The sequence below is a fragment of the Plectropomus leopardus genome, chromosome 4 (assembly GCF_008729295.1).
Source record: "Plectropomus leopardus isolate mb chromosome 4, YSFRI_Pleo_2.0, whole genome shotgun sequence".
Taxonomy (NCBI): domain Eukaryota; kingdom Metazoa; phylum Chordata; class Actinopteri; order Perciformes; family Serranidae; genus Plectropomus; species Plectropomus leopardus.
In genome coordinates this window covers 10,361,010-10,375,039 of record NC_056466.1, presented here as the reverse complement: position 1 = coordinate 10,375,039, position 14,030 = coordinate 10,361,010, and the positions used below count along the sequence as shown (strand labels likewise).

The following is a 14,030-nucleotide window of genomic DNA, read 5'->3' as shown; positions in this document are numbered from 1 at the left end:
GTTGTGTGGGAAGGCAGACAATGCTTGAATCCATAAATGTCCTTAAGCCATGTTATTCCTCTGCAGTGGTTGAGTCTTATGTAAATTCAAATCTAATTTAGCGGATTCTAATAAAGAACTTGTACATACAGTGTGTGTGAATGTATGCATGTGTGACTCAGTGAGAGAGTTCATCTCCCACTCAACGTTACACTGCTGCTGTTAAAGGGATCACTGAGGTACTAAGTAAATCAAAGTGTGAAAACAAACCCAGAGAAAAGTCCTGTGCAAATGCACCATTTTGAGGGCAAGCGCAGCAACATTAATAGTAGGATGAATTGTGTTTGACAAAATGGTGAATTTGATCGGCTGTCAAGATGTGAATGGAAGCTGAACTTGTGCCTGGTTTTCTTGCTACAGCTCTACAGCTCGGTGGAGTTTGGGAGAAGGTGGCAAGTGGTGCACGAGAGAGTGGCTCCCAATCGTTTCTACTGGTAAGTACACAGATTCGGACATTGTTCAACAAGTTGTAGGCAATTTGTGTTGAAGAATAGATCCAAGAGCTCAGATTCAGTAAACATTTTGAGTGGTGTAATTGTATTTTTCAAAATGAATCATGTTATTCCAAATGATACAGTGCTAACAGTTCACAGCTAGCCTATGCTGTTGCCCATATTAAATGTTAATAGTGACAAGCTACTAGTTAAGATAGCTGGTAAGTATATTAAACTAATAATGCACTTACAGACTGACACCACATGCTCACTGATCCAAAGGTCTGCTTTGTAACCTATTGAGGTAATGAGCCTTAAACAGTTATGTTTAGCTTAAACATCTAACTGGGAAAATCCATTTTAATAACCAGCCACTTTTGATCATTTCTGATGACGTTGTTGTTGTTTTTGATGTTGTTGTTGTTGTTGAAATAATGTATGTAGACACAGTTATTTCACTCCTGGGTTTTAGGAGCCATAAATGACCATATTTGGACGAGAGGGTGGAGCTAACCGTAACGCTAGCTGCACAATGCATTTACAGCTTTGGTTAACTCTGTTAATGCTAATGCTAATTTTCACTTTGAAGACTAACAAAATGTACCTACTGGAAAAACTAAATATCTGTCTCCTTAAAGGGTCTTTAGTATATTTGAACTGCTGACAAGTTTTCTTCGGTGACCAAAATGTTACAATTAAATTTTAAGGCCCTGAAAACACATTGAAATCACATCAGCTAGGGCTACACATAAATGCCATGGTTACGTAGTGGTTACATTAACTACATGTAGTGTTGCCATGGTCATATCAACAGAGGGCATTCACCTTTCACTCAAAGCGGCGATGCCTTTACTAACTTTGAGCCTAAATAACATTTAAACTGGTAAGTTAAAAATACACCTCTGCACAGTTGTCAGAAAGAGGGAAATTAGCTATAGATAACAAAACCATGCTTGTTTTGTTTGTTTGTTTTTTGTATTATGGCTGTAAATATTTCCACGTAAAGTTGGGCATTTAAACATAGGGGTCAAAGGGAATTGTGTCTTCTTTGAACCAGCTTCAGCTATTTGAGGAACAGCAGTTTTTGGCATGTTTTTTCAGTCCCGCAGGGTGACACTTGGTCATTTACACTAAATGATTAGTGAGTTAGCTGCTAACTAGGTATTGTGTGAAAATACTGTGAAACAAACTGTCGGCTTTTCGTCACCACTCTCTTTATCTTTTTGAACAACAAAACAAAACACTCCACTCTACCTTCCCAAATTCATAGTTACAGGCCTTCTATTTTTTTTGGAGAAACCATCTGTGACTGAACGTTAACTGTAGCAGCATGCAAAGAGCCAGACCAGACAACAGCCAAGCATTTCATTGTGCAGTTTGGACGCCTCGCAGAAACACTTTATTGGCTACAAGACTGAATTTGCAGGCAACAGTTGTCTTGTCACCAGGGGGAGTCAGCTTTCGCAAACTAAAACTTTTCTTACAGCTTGTTAAAATAAACATGAATAATAATGATTGCTTATTCAAATTGCAATATAAAAATGTCAATATAAATAGAATGAATCTGTCAGCCTTAATTTTGATTACTGTGAGTTTTCAGGTTTAGTCATTTCCACATATACAGGATTCACCTATAGTTCAAAAAAACTATGAACAACTATTTAATGTGTACCTCCTGAACATACAAAGTTAGAATACACAGACATTAAAACAAAAGCACTGTCAGTTTTTAAACATACTGTATACAGTATATTTTCTACAGTTCTGGACACACTGTATTGCTGATACAAAACAATTATTGCGTGACGACTATCAGTAAAACTGATGCTGAACTCAAAGCCAAATGAAGAGCACTTTTGACATTGTAAATGTCCTGAACAGATAACGTCATTGCCTCTCCCACAAATTGAGGAGCAGATGAGCCAGAGAGGTTTTTAAGATTTTCATTATTCATTTGTCTGACATGCCTGATCTTCCTCTGTGGCAGACAGTTACATTATGTGACCGACAGTGTTCAGCTGTGGAGAGAGGCTTCAAAATCAGTTCTGGGTGGAATCTGAGTATTGCTATCCTTTGTGATGAAATAAGATATATGAAGATTGAAATAATATAATGGTTCCTCTCAGCCATGCCTTTGAAGCCAAATTGTGATATTAAGCATCTTGCTGCATAGTCATTAGGTGTAGATTTCAGGGGAAGCAGGGGACATGTTCCCTTCAATATTCAGAACATGCTTTTGTCCCTCACAACAAAAATATGAAAGCAACAGAAGCAGAGGACTTTAATTTTGACAAAATAAAGATATTTATACCATAAATTGCTAATTGGTGCATTAAAAAAATACACTAGAATACAGGAAATTAAGTGTCTGATGCTCAAACTCTTCTGACTGAGAACCCCAATGCTGCTTTTTGGTCCCCAAAACATCCCCAGAAGAACATGGCACAGCACACACACACACACACACACACACACACACTAAAAGAGAATAATTGCTTGATTTTAAGCAATCTCAGTCGACTGAGGGGTCTCCAACTGATGATTTGAATCTCTGACATTCAAAGGGCAGCCCTAGTTAGCATGATTGTTGCATTTGTGGAGAAAACGTGTCCCGCAGAAGGAAAATGTTTTGTCTGTGAACTTTATGAGTTATAACACATTAACTTGTGTTTGTTTTTGTCACTAGTAAGCCATGTTTAATGTGTGCTGTGTGCTTGTTTTGAATCAAGCAAATTTTACAGTACTTAACAGAAACTCCACTACAGACTAGTATTTTGGAGGTGTAACTGCAGAGCGATACGCCACAGCATATGTCTAAATGCTCACATCGGCATAGACTCTGCGCGGCTCTGCGTACGTACAACTATAAATCCCCCTTAACCATAGATTGTACAAAATAATGGACGTAGCTAATATGACATCACCCATTGATTTGTGGTATGCTGAATTGAAACCTTGTGGGGTTTTTTTGGAGCCAGAAGTGACCATATCAGAAGTGACCATATCAGAAGTGACCATATTTGGACAAAAGGCTGGAGCTGTGGATGAGCAATAGCGACGCCACACAGACAGCGTTTCACTCAAGGGGCCCGCTCCTAAATATGCATAATTTTAAGCCTTGATGACATGTAAACAGGTGAGTTCTTTAAAAAAAATGCCACCCTGTGCAGTTTTCATGAATGTTGAAATTTGCTGTTGAGACCAAAAACATTATTAGTTTACATTTTGGAGCCAACGTCAAGTGGCCATTCGCTAAGCAGTACTTTTTGGCACTTTGGCTTCATTTTTTAGCCTCGGAGGTTGCCGCTTGGCCTTGCATTTTTTTATTATTGCACCCTGCTCTCCCGTCTTTTCCTCAGCTAAATGGTCTCACTGTCATCAGGTCACGGGCGTTGTCTACCTCAGTGGTATCTAGCATATCTGGCCTCTCTCTATACAGTAACTAACTCTAACAAAAAGCTTTCACCTCAACAAACTGTCAGGGTAGTAACAAGCTGGGCAGCCAGGAGTGAAGGGAGCCTGGAGGGCTGATACTGCAGAAGCTGTCAGAGTTCTATTTTGGGACGCGCACTGTGTGGTAGGTGTGGTGCTAGCCCCAGTAATGAGGCTGCAGAGGGAGCTTATGCCTGCTGTACATGCTGCCACCAAACATGTTAAGAGACATAAGCTCATTTGGTCGACCTGAGTGGCGTTCGGTCACACAGCGCGGGTGGGCTTGTATGAGGCGCAGACTCGAACAAACAGCACTCTAAATTCCACCGCATTCAGCCCTAATCAGTTTGTGAGCTTAGCTGGTGCTTCCGTGAAAATGCTTTGAATATGACATTACAAATCTTCACGAAAACATCTGGAGCCGCCCGTACGTGATATTTTTGCTAGGCCACAGCTCCAGCTCCACCTGTTCTGACATCAAGTGTCCTCAGAGACCACACAGCTGTCCAAACTACTGTCATGCATACACAGAGACACTTCGGTGGGCCAGCAACTTGGAAGCTCTGCCTCCTATCCTTTAATGGTGAAAATATACACGTTTAAACAAAGCGTATAGCTGCACTAACTCAAAGAGGTATTGTTTGCCTGCCTCGTGCTGTTCTTGGGTACCTGAATGGATTTTTCAGTGAAAATGGAAATGTGGTGTGGATAAGTAGGCCATCCGATTCACAGCTGCGTTTCATCTGGGAAATCACCAATACTACCAATAAGTACAATGATTAGACACTACGGTAGTCTGCTTCTCATTCCCCTCACACAGCCCCCCCTTTATTTCTCTTTCCATTAATGTGTGTGCTACCTGTGGACACATTCTCTCTTTATCTCCCTCTCTTTCTCTCCCACTGTCTCTCTCCACCTCCCTGTTCTCCCTCCATGTGTGTGCTGCCTTTGCTTCTCCTCTGATCCGCCAGTCTTTTTAATACATATTTAATGCCGTAATGATTATATGCTATTCCATCTGCGGACATCCCTACTGTAGAGAGAAAATCAATGGCTTTTCCTCTCCTAATGATGTCAGGAAACGTCCTCCTCCATCCGTCTGGGGGGGAAAAGGACCTTCTGGGTGCTCTAAACATTTAGATCACACAGTAAACCTGAGGTCCTTTTTCCTCACACTTTAAACTGCCATCCACAATGAAGACAAAGACACGGCAATCCCAGTACCCAATTCCTGCTGATGTTTACCACAATTGCCACAGCAGATGACTTAACCTCTCTGTAGTTATAAATTTGTATGACTTTCCAGCGTGCAATCCATCAGGTCAGACAGCAGCTACGGTAGGTGGCATCTGCCCGGAGGCAAAAAGACCAATGGTGATGTTCCTGAAACACATTTGTCTGCCTTTCAGGTCGAAAATGGGTTTGGACAAAGAGCCGGGCTTAATTCACCTGGAAACCAGCATCTCTGAAGGACGTGAGTAATTGAATTCCGAGTTCAGCGCTCCATTTTCTCGTGTCTTTGTACTGTATCGTGAGCATTGTGCTAAAGTAGAGAGGAATTGGGAGTTGTGTGGACAATTCTGCTGAAGGGTAATGCAAAGGGACAGCGGAAATGGCCGAGTCTGGGGACACACAATGACAATGGAGAGAAAAGTAATGCATATATTAGAATGCTTTTAAAAGCAAGTGATTTAGCTTAGTGGCGCTCACGTAGGTATAGAGAGAAATATCACTCATCCTCCTGAATGACAATGAACACTGGGATATTGAGGGTTGATATATAGTATTTGACTTGATTTGCTTACTGAGGCTGATGTCAGAATCCATGGGATTCGCACTCTCATTATCCACGTTATTATCTGTCTGAACGATCCCACACTAAACGTTCAAGTCTGAACAAATCATGTATTCACAATCAATAGGATAAACTTTGATGGAGTTTTGTGTCAAAGGGGAACTCCACTGATTTTACATTTAAACATCAGTTTTGAGTCATGAGGCATCATATAATGCCCCCTGATGACTAAAATTACAACAGAAAGTCTGTGTTATAAACTAAATGGTGGGTATTGACTAGTCAGGTAGTGTCCAATAAAAAGATGGTGTTATTATTATTATTATTATTAATAATAATAATATTTTAGATTAATTGTTCATATGTATGGGAGGCGGGGCAGGTGCACACAACCTGGTTCCCATTTGAAAGCATGTATTGAAAATGTGACCTATTTAGGACTTTTAAAGTCAACAAGTCTTCGCCTCTACCACATTTGACCATGATTTTAACAGCCTGTCTTGTTAGTTCCATAACTTTGTGGAAGTGCAACACAAAATTGTTTGAGTAACCCTTTAGCACTTAATAAATACTCTAATCTTTCCCTGTCACTTAGTTTCAAAAGCTTTCAAAGTATCAGTGCCGCATTTCTGTCAGAACACTCTCTTTGAGGCCGACGCAATAGAGAAAAGCCAATCATACAAACACACACAGCAAGCATCAGTCATGTCAGATGTTACGGTCACACAGCCAGAGACTATCACTATTGATCATGTGCTTGTGGGCGAAGCCGACATATAATTGGCAGAGGCTAACATGTGAGGACAGGCTCTCTCCCGGTGCTGCTATTGAAGGCAAAGAAAGCAATTGGCCTCTTTGGTCATCTGTCTTCCCCTCCACCCAGCTCCTCCTTTACTGGGACCACTTTATTGACAAGAGTAATGTGGGGAGCCAAAAGAGGCCGCTTGGCTTTGGGTGAAGGCTGCCTTTCTTCATTGCCATCCCTGATGCCCATGGCTTGACGTGTGTGTATGTGTGTGTCTTTTTTTTGTGTGTGTGTGTTTGTGGGAGCAGAGGCGCTGTATGTCACCTGCAAGCTTCAGAACTGCACAGATGCCAACAAGGGCAAACCATTCCCTGGCTACATTGACCCCAATTCTCTGGTGGTGCAAGATGAGTATGTGTTTGTCCAGGTAGGTAATTGTCCAGTTTGTTCAGTGAAAAACATTACAGTGGTGTTTGAGGCAGAAAGTGTGAGGATTTTGCAGGAAATTTTTCAAGGTCGTTCCTGGAGTGTTGCTTCTAGTGCAGCTTTGTGTGTGTCTGTGGTGACTGAAAATGCTTTGTTTGATTTTATGTGTCTTCTCAATGTTTTCACTCAATGGTTTCATCGCCCTAAGGTGTCAGCCGCAGGGAGGCCAATCTACTATGTGTCAGCTAAAAGAGATGTCTTCACACCAATGAAGCTGCCCAAGTACACACTGCCCAAGGTAACAAATACACTGCCTGATTAAAATTCAATTAACATGACCAGACATTCACAATCTTGATGTTAACAAATAATGAATTAATCCTCGGCAAGAGCCCACATTTCATCATGGGTCACTGAAAATATGTGAGACAAATTTCAAATTCATTTGCTGCTGTTTCATGGAAGTATTCTGCATTTGAAGACACATAATTTGCTTCAAGCTTTGTTTGGTATGTGGGCTAACGTTGCAGTAAGGCGTCAGTTCATCGCTGGTTCTGCATGACACTCTCTTTGTTATTCAAGGCCAAAAGTAACTCTCACAGTGTTTCCAGAATTATTATTCTGTGCTGCTCAACTTAGAGTGTATTCAGGTTAGTTGATGTTTTTTTATTCTATTAATTTTAGAATAAAAAAGATATATAACATTTAAAAGAATCCTTTCCTTGCAAAATTATACAGAGTTCCCACAGTCATGGAAAACTTAGAAAAAGCATGGAATTTTATAAAGACATTTTCCAGGCCTGGAAAAGCCATGTTACTAAGTAGAAAACATTTAAAGTTTGTGTGTAATTAAATTGTTATTGTAATCTCCTGTGGATAACCTCCCTGTAATTTTGTGTAGCTGTTGACATAACATTGCTCTAATATGCATCAGTGTGCGACAATATTTTGTTAATCATTACATATGATACTTTATTTCCTATTCATGTTCTGTCTCTCCTTCCACGTATATCAGCAAGCTGAAGTTTTGTTTGGACAGAGTTTGAATCTGACATATATAAAAAAAAAAAAAAATGCCGGGCAAGTGGCACAAGAAATCTTTTTTTTAATATGGGTCCTTGGAAAGTCATGGAAATGTTTTGAAATTTTGTCCATGAAAATGTGTGGGAACCTTGATGATAATTTGTATACTGATCATTCACCGCTGTTGAATTTGTGAATTTCGTCTTGCATGCCCCCCAGTGAGCGGGAAATCAAAAACAAAGCAAACACTCCTCGTGAGTTAAAGTAAATGGGAGCCTTGTTTAACAACAGCAAAACTATATCAAAATATCACTTTCCAAACTTTCTCACAACTCCTGCGGAATAACCCGAGTCTCATTTATCTACTCATATGTTCAGCACTCCCCAAACATGTATTTTCAGGGTCACTATATACTTCAATTCATGAAGTCTTTTTGGATTCTCCACTCACCGGGTGATTAATAAATAGTGAATTAATTCTCAGTAAGAGTTGATATTTCATCATGGGTCACAGAGAATATGTGAGACAAATTTCAAATTTAGTTGCTGCTGTTTCATGGAAGTAGTTTGCATTCGCAGGCACATAATTCGCTTCCAGCTTTGTTTGGTATGTGGGCTAAAGTTGCAGTAAGGCGTCAGTTCATCGCCGGCTCTGCGTGACACTCTCTTTGTTATTTATGGGCAAATCAAGGCCAAAAGTAACTCTCACAGTGTTTCCAGAATTGTTATTCCGTGCTGCTTCATGTGCACATGGCCTCGCTTGTCACGTCCCCATTGACAATTAGACATGTTTTATTCAATCAAGCCCTAGGCGCCCCGGGTTGCTGTCGGCTGACTGCAAGGTGTTATTGGCACAGTCAGAGGTAGATGAAGTACACAGCCAAACAGCGTGGCCTCAGCTGCTTAATCTCTGCCCAATAAGCCTGACACAGTGTTGATGATGTTAGTATCCTCTTAGTTAAGATACGTGAATGCGGAGGATGTAGCAATTCTGATTATTGAATATGATTAAACGCAGCAGGAGGGTAAAACAGTATACAATCTAAAAGTCTTTGTATTTCTCGTTGAGGCATAAGAGAAAATGTTTTTAAGGAGCAAATTAAACCTTCACAAATGCCAACTTTAAATTGGAGTGTATTCAGGGCTGTTGCTTTTCAGTTTTTTTCTATTTTAGGATAAATGAATATAAAAGTTAAATGAATACTTTTGAAAATGATCATTTTTATACTTCAGTAACTCACTATGTGTTGCACTGAATTCATGGAGATTTTTTTGTTTTTGTTTTTATTTTCCATGTCTCCACAGTGAACAAAGAATCCAAAAGGGCAAAGTCACATGCGTCATCATATGTTACATATGCTCAGTGCCTCTCAAAAACAGCTTTTTCACTAAAACCTTATGATTTAAAACACTCCCACCTGTGAGTATCACACACCAGTGAGAGTGTCTGTGCACACTACTCAGCCATGCATGAGACTGTTTGTAGTGATAAGTTGTAAATCAGAATCAAAATGCATGTTTGGGAAGTACTGAGCACACGACCGGATAAATGACACTGGGATTACTATTCACGAGTTGTGTGAAAGTTCGCATTTATTAGCCTTTCTTATGATTACATACCAAATGAAGATATAACTTTCTCATCACATAAAAAATTCAACATATGTCAGCACGTCTCACTTCACTACAGCACAAAAGTAAACTGAAAAACACACCACACTGCAGATTAAACGAAAACCAGGAAAAAATGGAATCTTAATAAGAATCTGCTGGTGTTAACTTTGCTTCTCTGCCAGGACCTCCATGTGATCAGCACAGATGAAAATCGTGTGGTTGCAGCCGTACAAGAGTGGAACCAGAACGAAACCTACAACCTGTACGTGTCGGACACATCGGGGGTCTACTACACCCTGGCCCTGGAGAACGTGGTCAGCAGTATGGGCCCCGAGGGCAACGTCATGGTCGACCTCTATGAGGTAAACAAACATAGACACGACATAAAATTCTGTGTAGCAGAGTATTATGGGCTGCTGAAAATGGAATGACTCTGCTTTAGTTTTAGATTAGTATGCTGAACACAAGGCCCGACGCCACACACCCCACCCCCCAAGTCTGCAGTATTCATTCTGGCCAATTTCTCCTTTTTGAATAACAGTATCAAATAAAGGCCTGCTTGATGAGTGCTCAACCCACAAGTTTATTATGAACACTGATCAATATTTTAGAGCCAGGAGGCAGAGATGATGAAATGTACTTGTTTTGTCATTTTGGAAACAACCCCTGCTGCTGTAGGCCTACAGTCTTCAGAGCACATTGTGTGAATACGAAGCAGCTTCAAAGTGCTGACATCAACAAAGGCAAGAGGGGATTGTGCCAGGGATATAGATTTTTGGGAGGCTGAGATTATTTCTTTCTTTGATGAATAACTGCAGATATTACTTCACAAAATGCACCTAATCCAAAAAGAAAGAAAAAAGTGTGTTAAGGGCTAATGTGAAGCTCTGGCACTCAGGTATGATTTTTAAAGGCATAGTAGACTAAAACTATATCTCCAAATCAAATAATTAAGATGCTGATGCTCATGTCTTGCTGTGGCCTTGGTGATAAAATCAAATCCACTGTCTTGATTGAGGTCGCCACCCAAAACGTAGAATATGCTAAATCTCGCCTCCAAGGGAGATTGAAGTATCTGTCAATTACTAAAGTGGAGTTTCATCACCTGATATGACTCTCACTGACTCAATTCAGTCTCCCCGAGCTATTCCTCCGGGCCTCCAACAAGGAGTCAGATTCATTTAAGACACGCATTGATTACTCAAAAGTCCCCAGACAGTCAATCATTTCCCACTCAGTGTTTGTGGCTGTGTTTGGTTTTTGTTGGGAATACAGAATAGGTGCGTGTGTGCGGCTGCATTGCCCCAGGGCGTGCGATTGCTTTGCAGTGCGTTGCTTTCATTTTCTGCAACGTGACTCGAAGATATAGAAATATCTTTTGGACATGTGAAGTCTGTTTGTGAGCTGTTTTCTTTCTAATTTCCCAGGTAGCAGGAATAAAAGGGATGTTCCTCGCCAACAAAAAGACGGACAACCAAGTGAAGACGCACATCACCTACAACAGAGGCAGAGACTGGAGGTTACTGCAGGCCCCGAGCAAAGACCTGAGAGGCAACAGCATTCACTGTGTGCTCGTGAGTATCTGCGAGGTAGCGCCGCGTTCATACGTGTTTTTGTATGTGTGCGTTTCCATCAAAGAGAGGCCTTGACAGGAGTTGACTGATCCCAGCAGCAATGAGAGGCCGAGCTCAGAAAGAGCAGCGCCCGTCAAAGCTGAGTGCTCTGAGGCTGCTGAGCTGAAAGGTCAGCCATTTTGATTCAGTCCAATAAGCTGACCTCCCATTTAAGAAACACAGAGAAAAAGAGGTGTCTGACAGGAAAGCTTCTTTTTTATGTCTTTTATTCCCGAAAGCCTCTGAAAGTTGGCCGCTCCTCATATTTTTCGAGTTTTCACTCAAAAGCCAGAGTAAAGAATCTAACTGTGTATGTTTTCAAGATGTTGTTTGTCATTTAAGCACTGCAACCGCCCAAAAGAAGCCAGACTAAGATGACAGCGTAGATCTGATGGTTTGTGTCACTGCTGCATTAGCCGATTCTCTTAACATGACTTTATATAAAAAATAATCACCCCTTTTTGATGAACCAATTAGTAATTCCGCTGCATGCCTTGCCTTCTGCCCGTATTATACAGTCATTTGTCAGGAAATGTCAGAGTTTTAATAAACCTCTAAACAGCCCGTCACAACATGCCCTGCACCACTGGCATTTTGCTGGCTCGTAATGAGAATTGTGTCAGTAAAGGTTAACCCAATCAAAATTAATGGTGAAACCAGCCAATGGGGAAATGGTGTTTGTGATAAAACTTATGACTTGGGAGGGTTGTGCATCCAAGTCGATGCAACAGACGCTTTATTCAGAAGTGTCTCGTGAAGGTTTTTAGTGATGTTGTTTCAGAGGTTTGATAACTGAGTTTGTGATTTATTTTCTGCAGCCGTACTGTTCATTACATCTCCATCTGCACGTGTCTGCGAATCCCTACACATCTGGAAATATAGCCAGCAGGGACTCAGCGCCGGGGCTTATTGTCGCATCAGGTGGGTGAGAAGGAGCCTCTTTTGAGTGACATGTTTGTTTCTCTTTTCTCTGTCGACTTGAAGCTCTGACAGTTTTTTCTTAAAAAACAAAAAACCCTATTGCAGCCCTCTCTGACATTTTTTTTCATGTTATTTGTAGTTTTTAAATAGAATTGTGTTTTGATTTAAAAGTCCTGTGTGTAGAATTTAGGGGGACATATTGGATAAGAAATGTTATATAATGAAATAAGTATGTTTCTTTAGTATATAATCACCTGAAAATAAGAATCGTTGTGTTTTGTTACCTTAGAATGCACCATTTATATCCACATAGGAAGCAGGTCTCGTCCATAGAGTCCACCATATTGCACCACAATGTTTCTACAGTAGCCCAGAACGGACAAACCAGGGACGCTCACCTGGTAGAGCGGGCTCCCAATGTACAGAGGCTTCGTCCTGGCTGCAGCAACTGCTGGTTTAACTGTGACCTGAAGCTCTTGTATGTCATCCCTTCACTTTCCCCATTTGACACGTTTGCTGCCCTGTCTGAATAATGGCAAAAAGCCAAAAAAATAATCTTAAAAAATAAAAAATAGAACGGACAAACCAAATACTAGCTCTAGATGAGGCCATTTGAATTTTTTACATCGACCGTATTTGGCAGCCTCTGCATGACGAGCACTTTTGGAAAAAATTTTTTTAACATGAACCCGCTCAATTTAGAGATTTTTTTTCCAATTCAAATCATCACGGGCCAGATGCATAAAACTCTGTTCAGATTCACAAGTAAAACTGTGTTCACGCACAAAGCCAGAAATATGCACAGGCATTATTTTTGTCAGATTTATGAAGCTGAGCACCTGTTGCTGTAATATAAATCTTGATTATTGTGTTGCTTGGCGTATGTGCACAGGCCTCATTTACACACCCACAGTTTGCCATGAATGAATTTAGAAACAGCTTCAATGAAACATTTGCATATCAGTATTTGTGCCCCTCTGATACCACTAATTTGACCCCTCAATGAGAAATGTGGTAAAGTGAAATTTCACCGACTGTGTTGCCAGAGCAGCTGTTGTTTAACAAAGCTGTGGCAATTTTTATCATCCGTATCATTAATCCATCACATATCTGCAAACCGTCATCGTGTCAAGATCTCATTCATGATTATTATTTAATATCAAAGTGATGATCAATAATTCACTCAGCGCTCATGTTGAAACTAACTTTAAAAGTTCTTCGGAGGATAAAATTAAACGATCACTAACAGGGAGATGTATGTAAATTAAAACAATGATGAAATTCATCAGTCATTAATAATTCAAAATAGATTTTTATAAATGGGCCTTCGAGTTACATTTTACAGAGCACCGTGCAGGCTGCAAAAATAAAAATCAGTGAAATTGGCAAACAACCAAAAATAATGTTATCCATTTCTCAACTGAGCCCATGTTTAATCTCGTCCTCATTATTTCGCCCGCAACTGTCTTGGCTAAACCCGCGTTTACCTCTGGTCTTAAGACTGTGTGAGATTCACAAATACAATATTATGTGCAGGAAGAAGTCGTTGCATGTTTTTTTGTGCATACACATCATTTATGCATTTGGCCTCGGGTCCGTTTGTTTTGGAGAGGGAGAGACCTCTGCAGATAATTTGGCTATCAGTCAAGACCTCATGAACAATGAAAACTGAAGGAATTCTAACCAGGAGAGTATTCAGCAGGTTGCAATCTGCATTCCTCGCCTCTAGATGCCACTAAATCCCCCTAAATCTTACACACTTGACCTTTAATGCCACTGGATTAGATCAGACTTACATTTTACTATACAAATAGAAGCTACACTTATTAAAGCTAATCCAGCTCTAAAACAATGCTACCAGGATGCATTCAGTTGATGAGGTGAAATGAATTCTGTGTTTGCTCAAATATTATTCAGCACAACACAACAACAAAGGAGACATGAATCTGGTTTTCCCTGAGTTGTGTTTTTATTGGCAATGGCATTTG

The 14,030-nt window shown here is 40.4% G+C and overlaps 1 protein-coding gene across 1 annotated transcript in view; it reads left to right on the top strand.

Annotated features, from left to right (window-relative positions):
- The window catches only part of LOC121941934 (VPS10 domain-containing receptor SorCS1), a 180,514-nt gene that overhangs the window by 134,348 nt on the left and 32,136 nt on the right, over positions 1–14,030 (top strand). Inside the window, exons 5-11 of the mRNA XM_042484952.1 lie at positions 400–473; positions 5,315–5,379; positions 6,754–6,872; positions 7,080–7,169; positions 9,691–9,870; positions 10,936–11,082; positions 11,940–12,042. Of these exons, the coding sequence (XP_042340886.1) occupies positions 400–473; positions 5,315–5,379; positions 6,754–6,872; positions 7,080–7,169; positions 9,691–9,870; positions 10,936–11,082; positions 11,940–12,042 (778 nt within the window). The remainder of the gene's footprint in view (positions 1–399; positions 474–5,314; positions 5,380–6,753; positions 6,873–7,079; positions 7,170–9,690; positions 9,871–10,935; positions 11,083–11,939; positions 12,043–14,030) is intronic.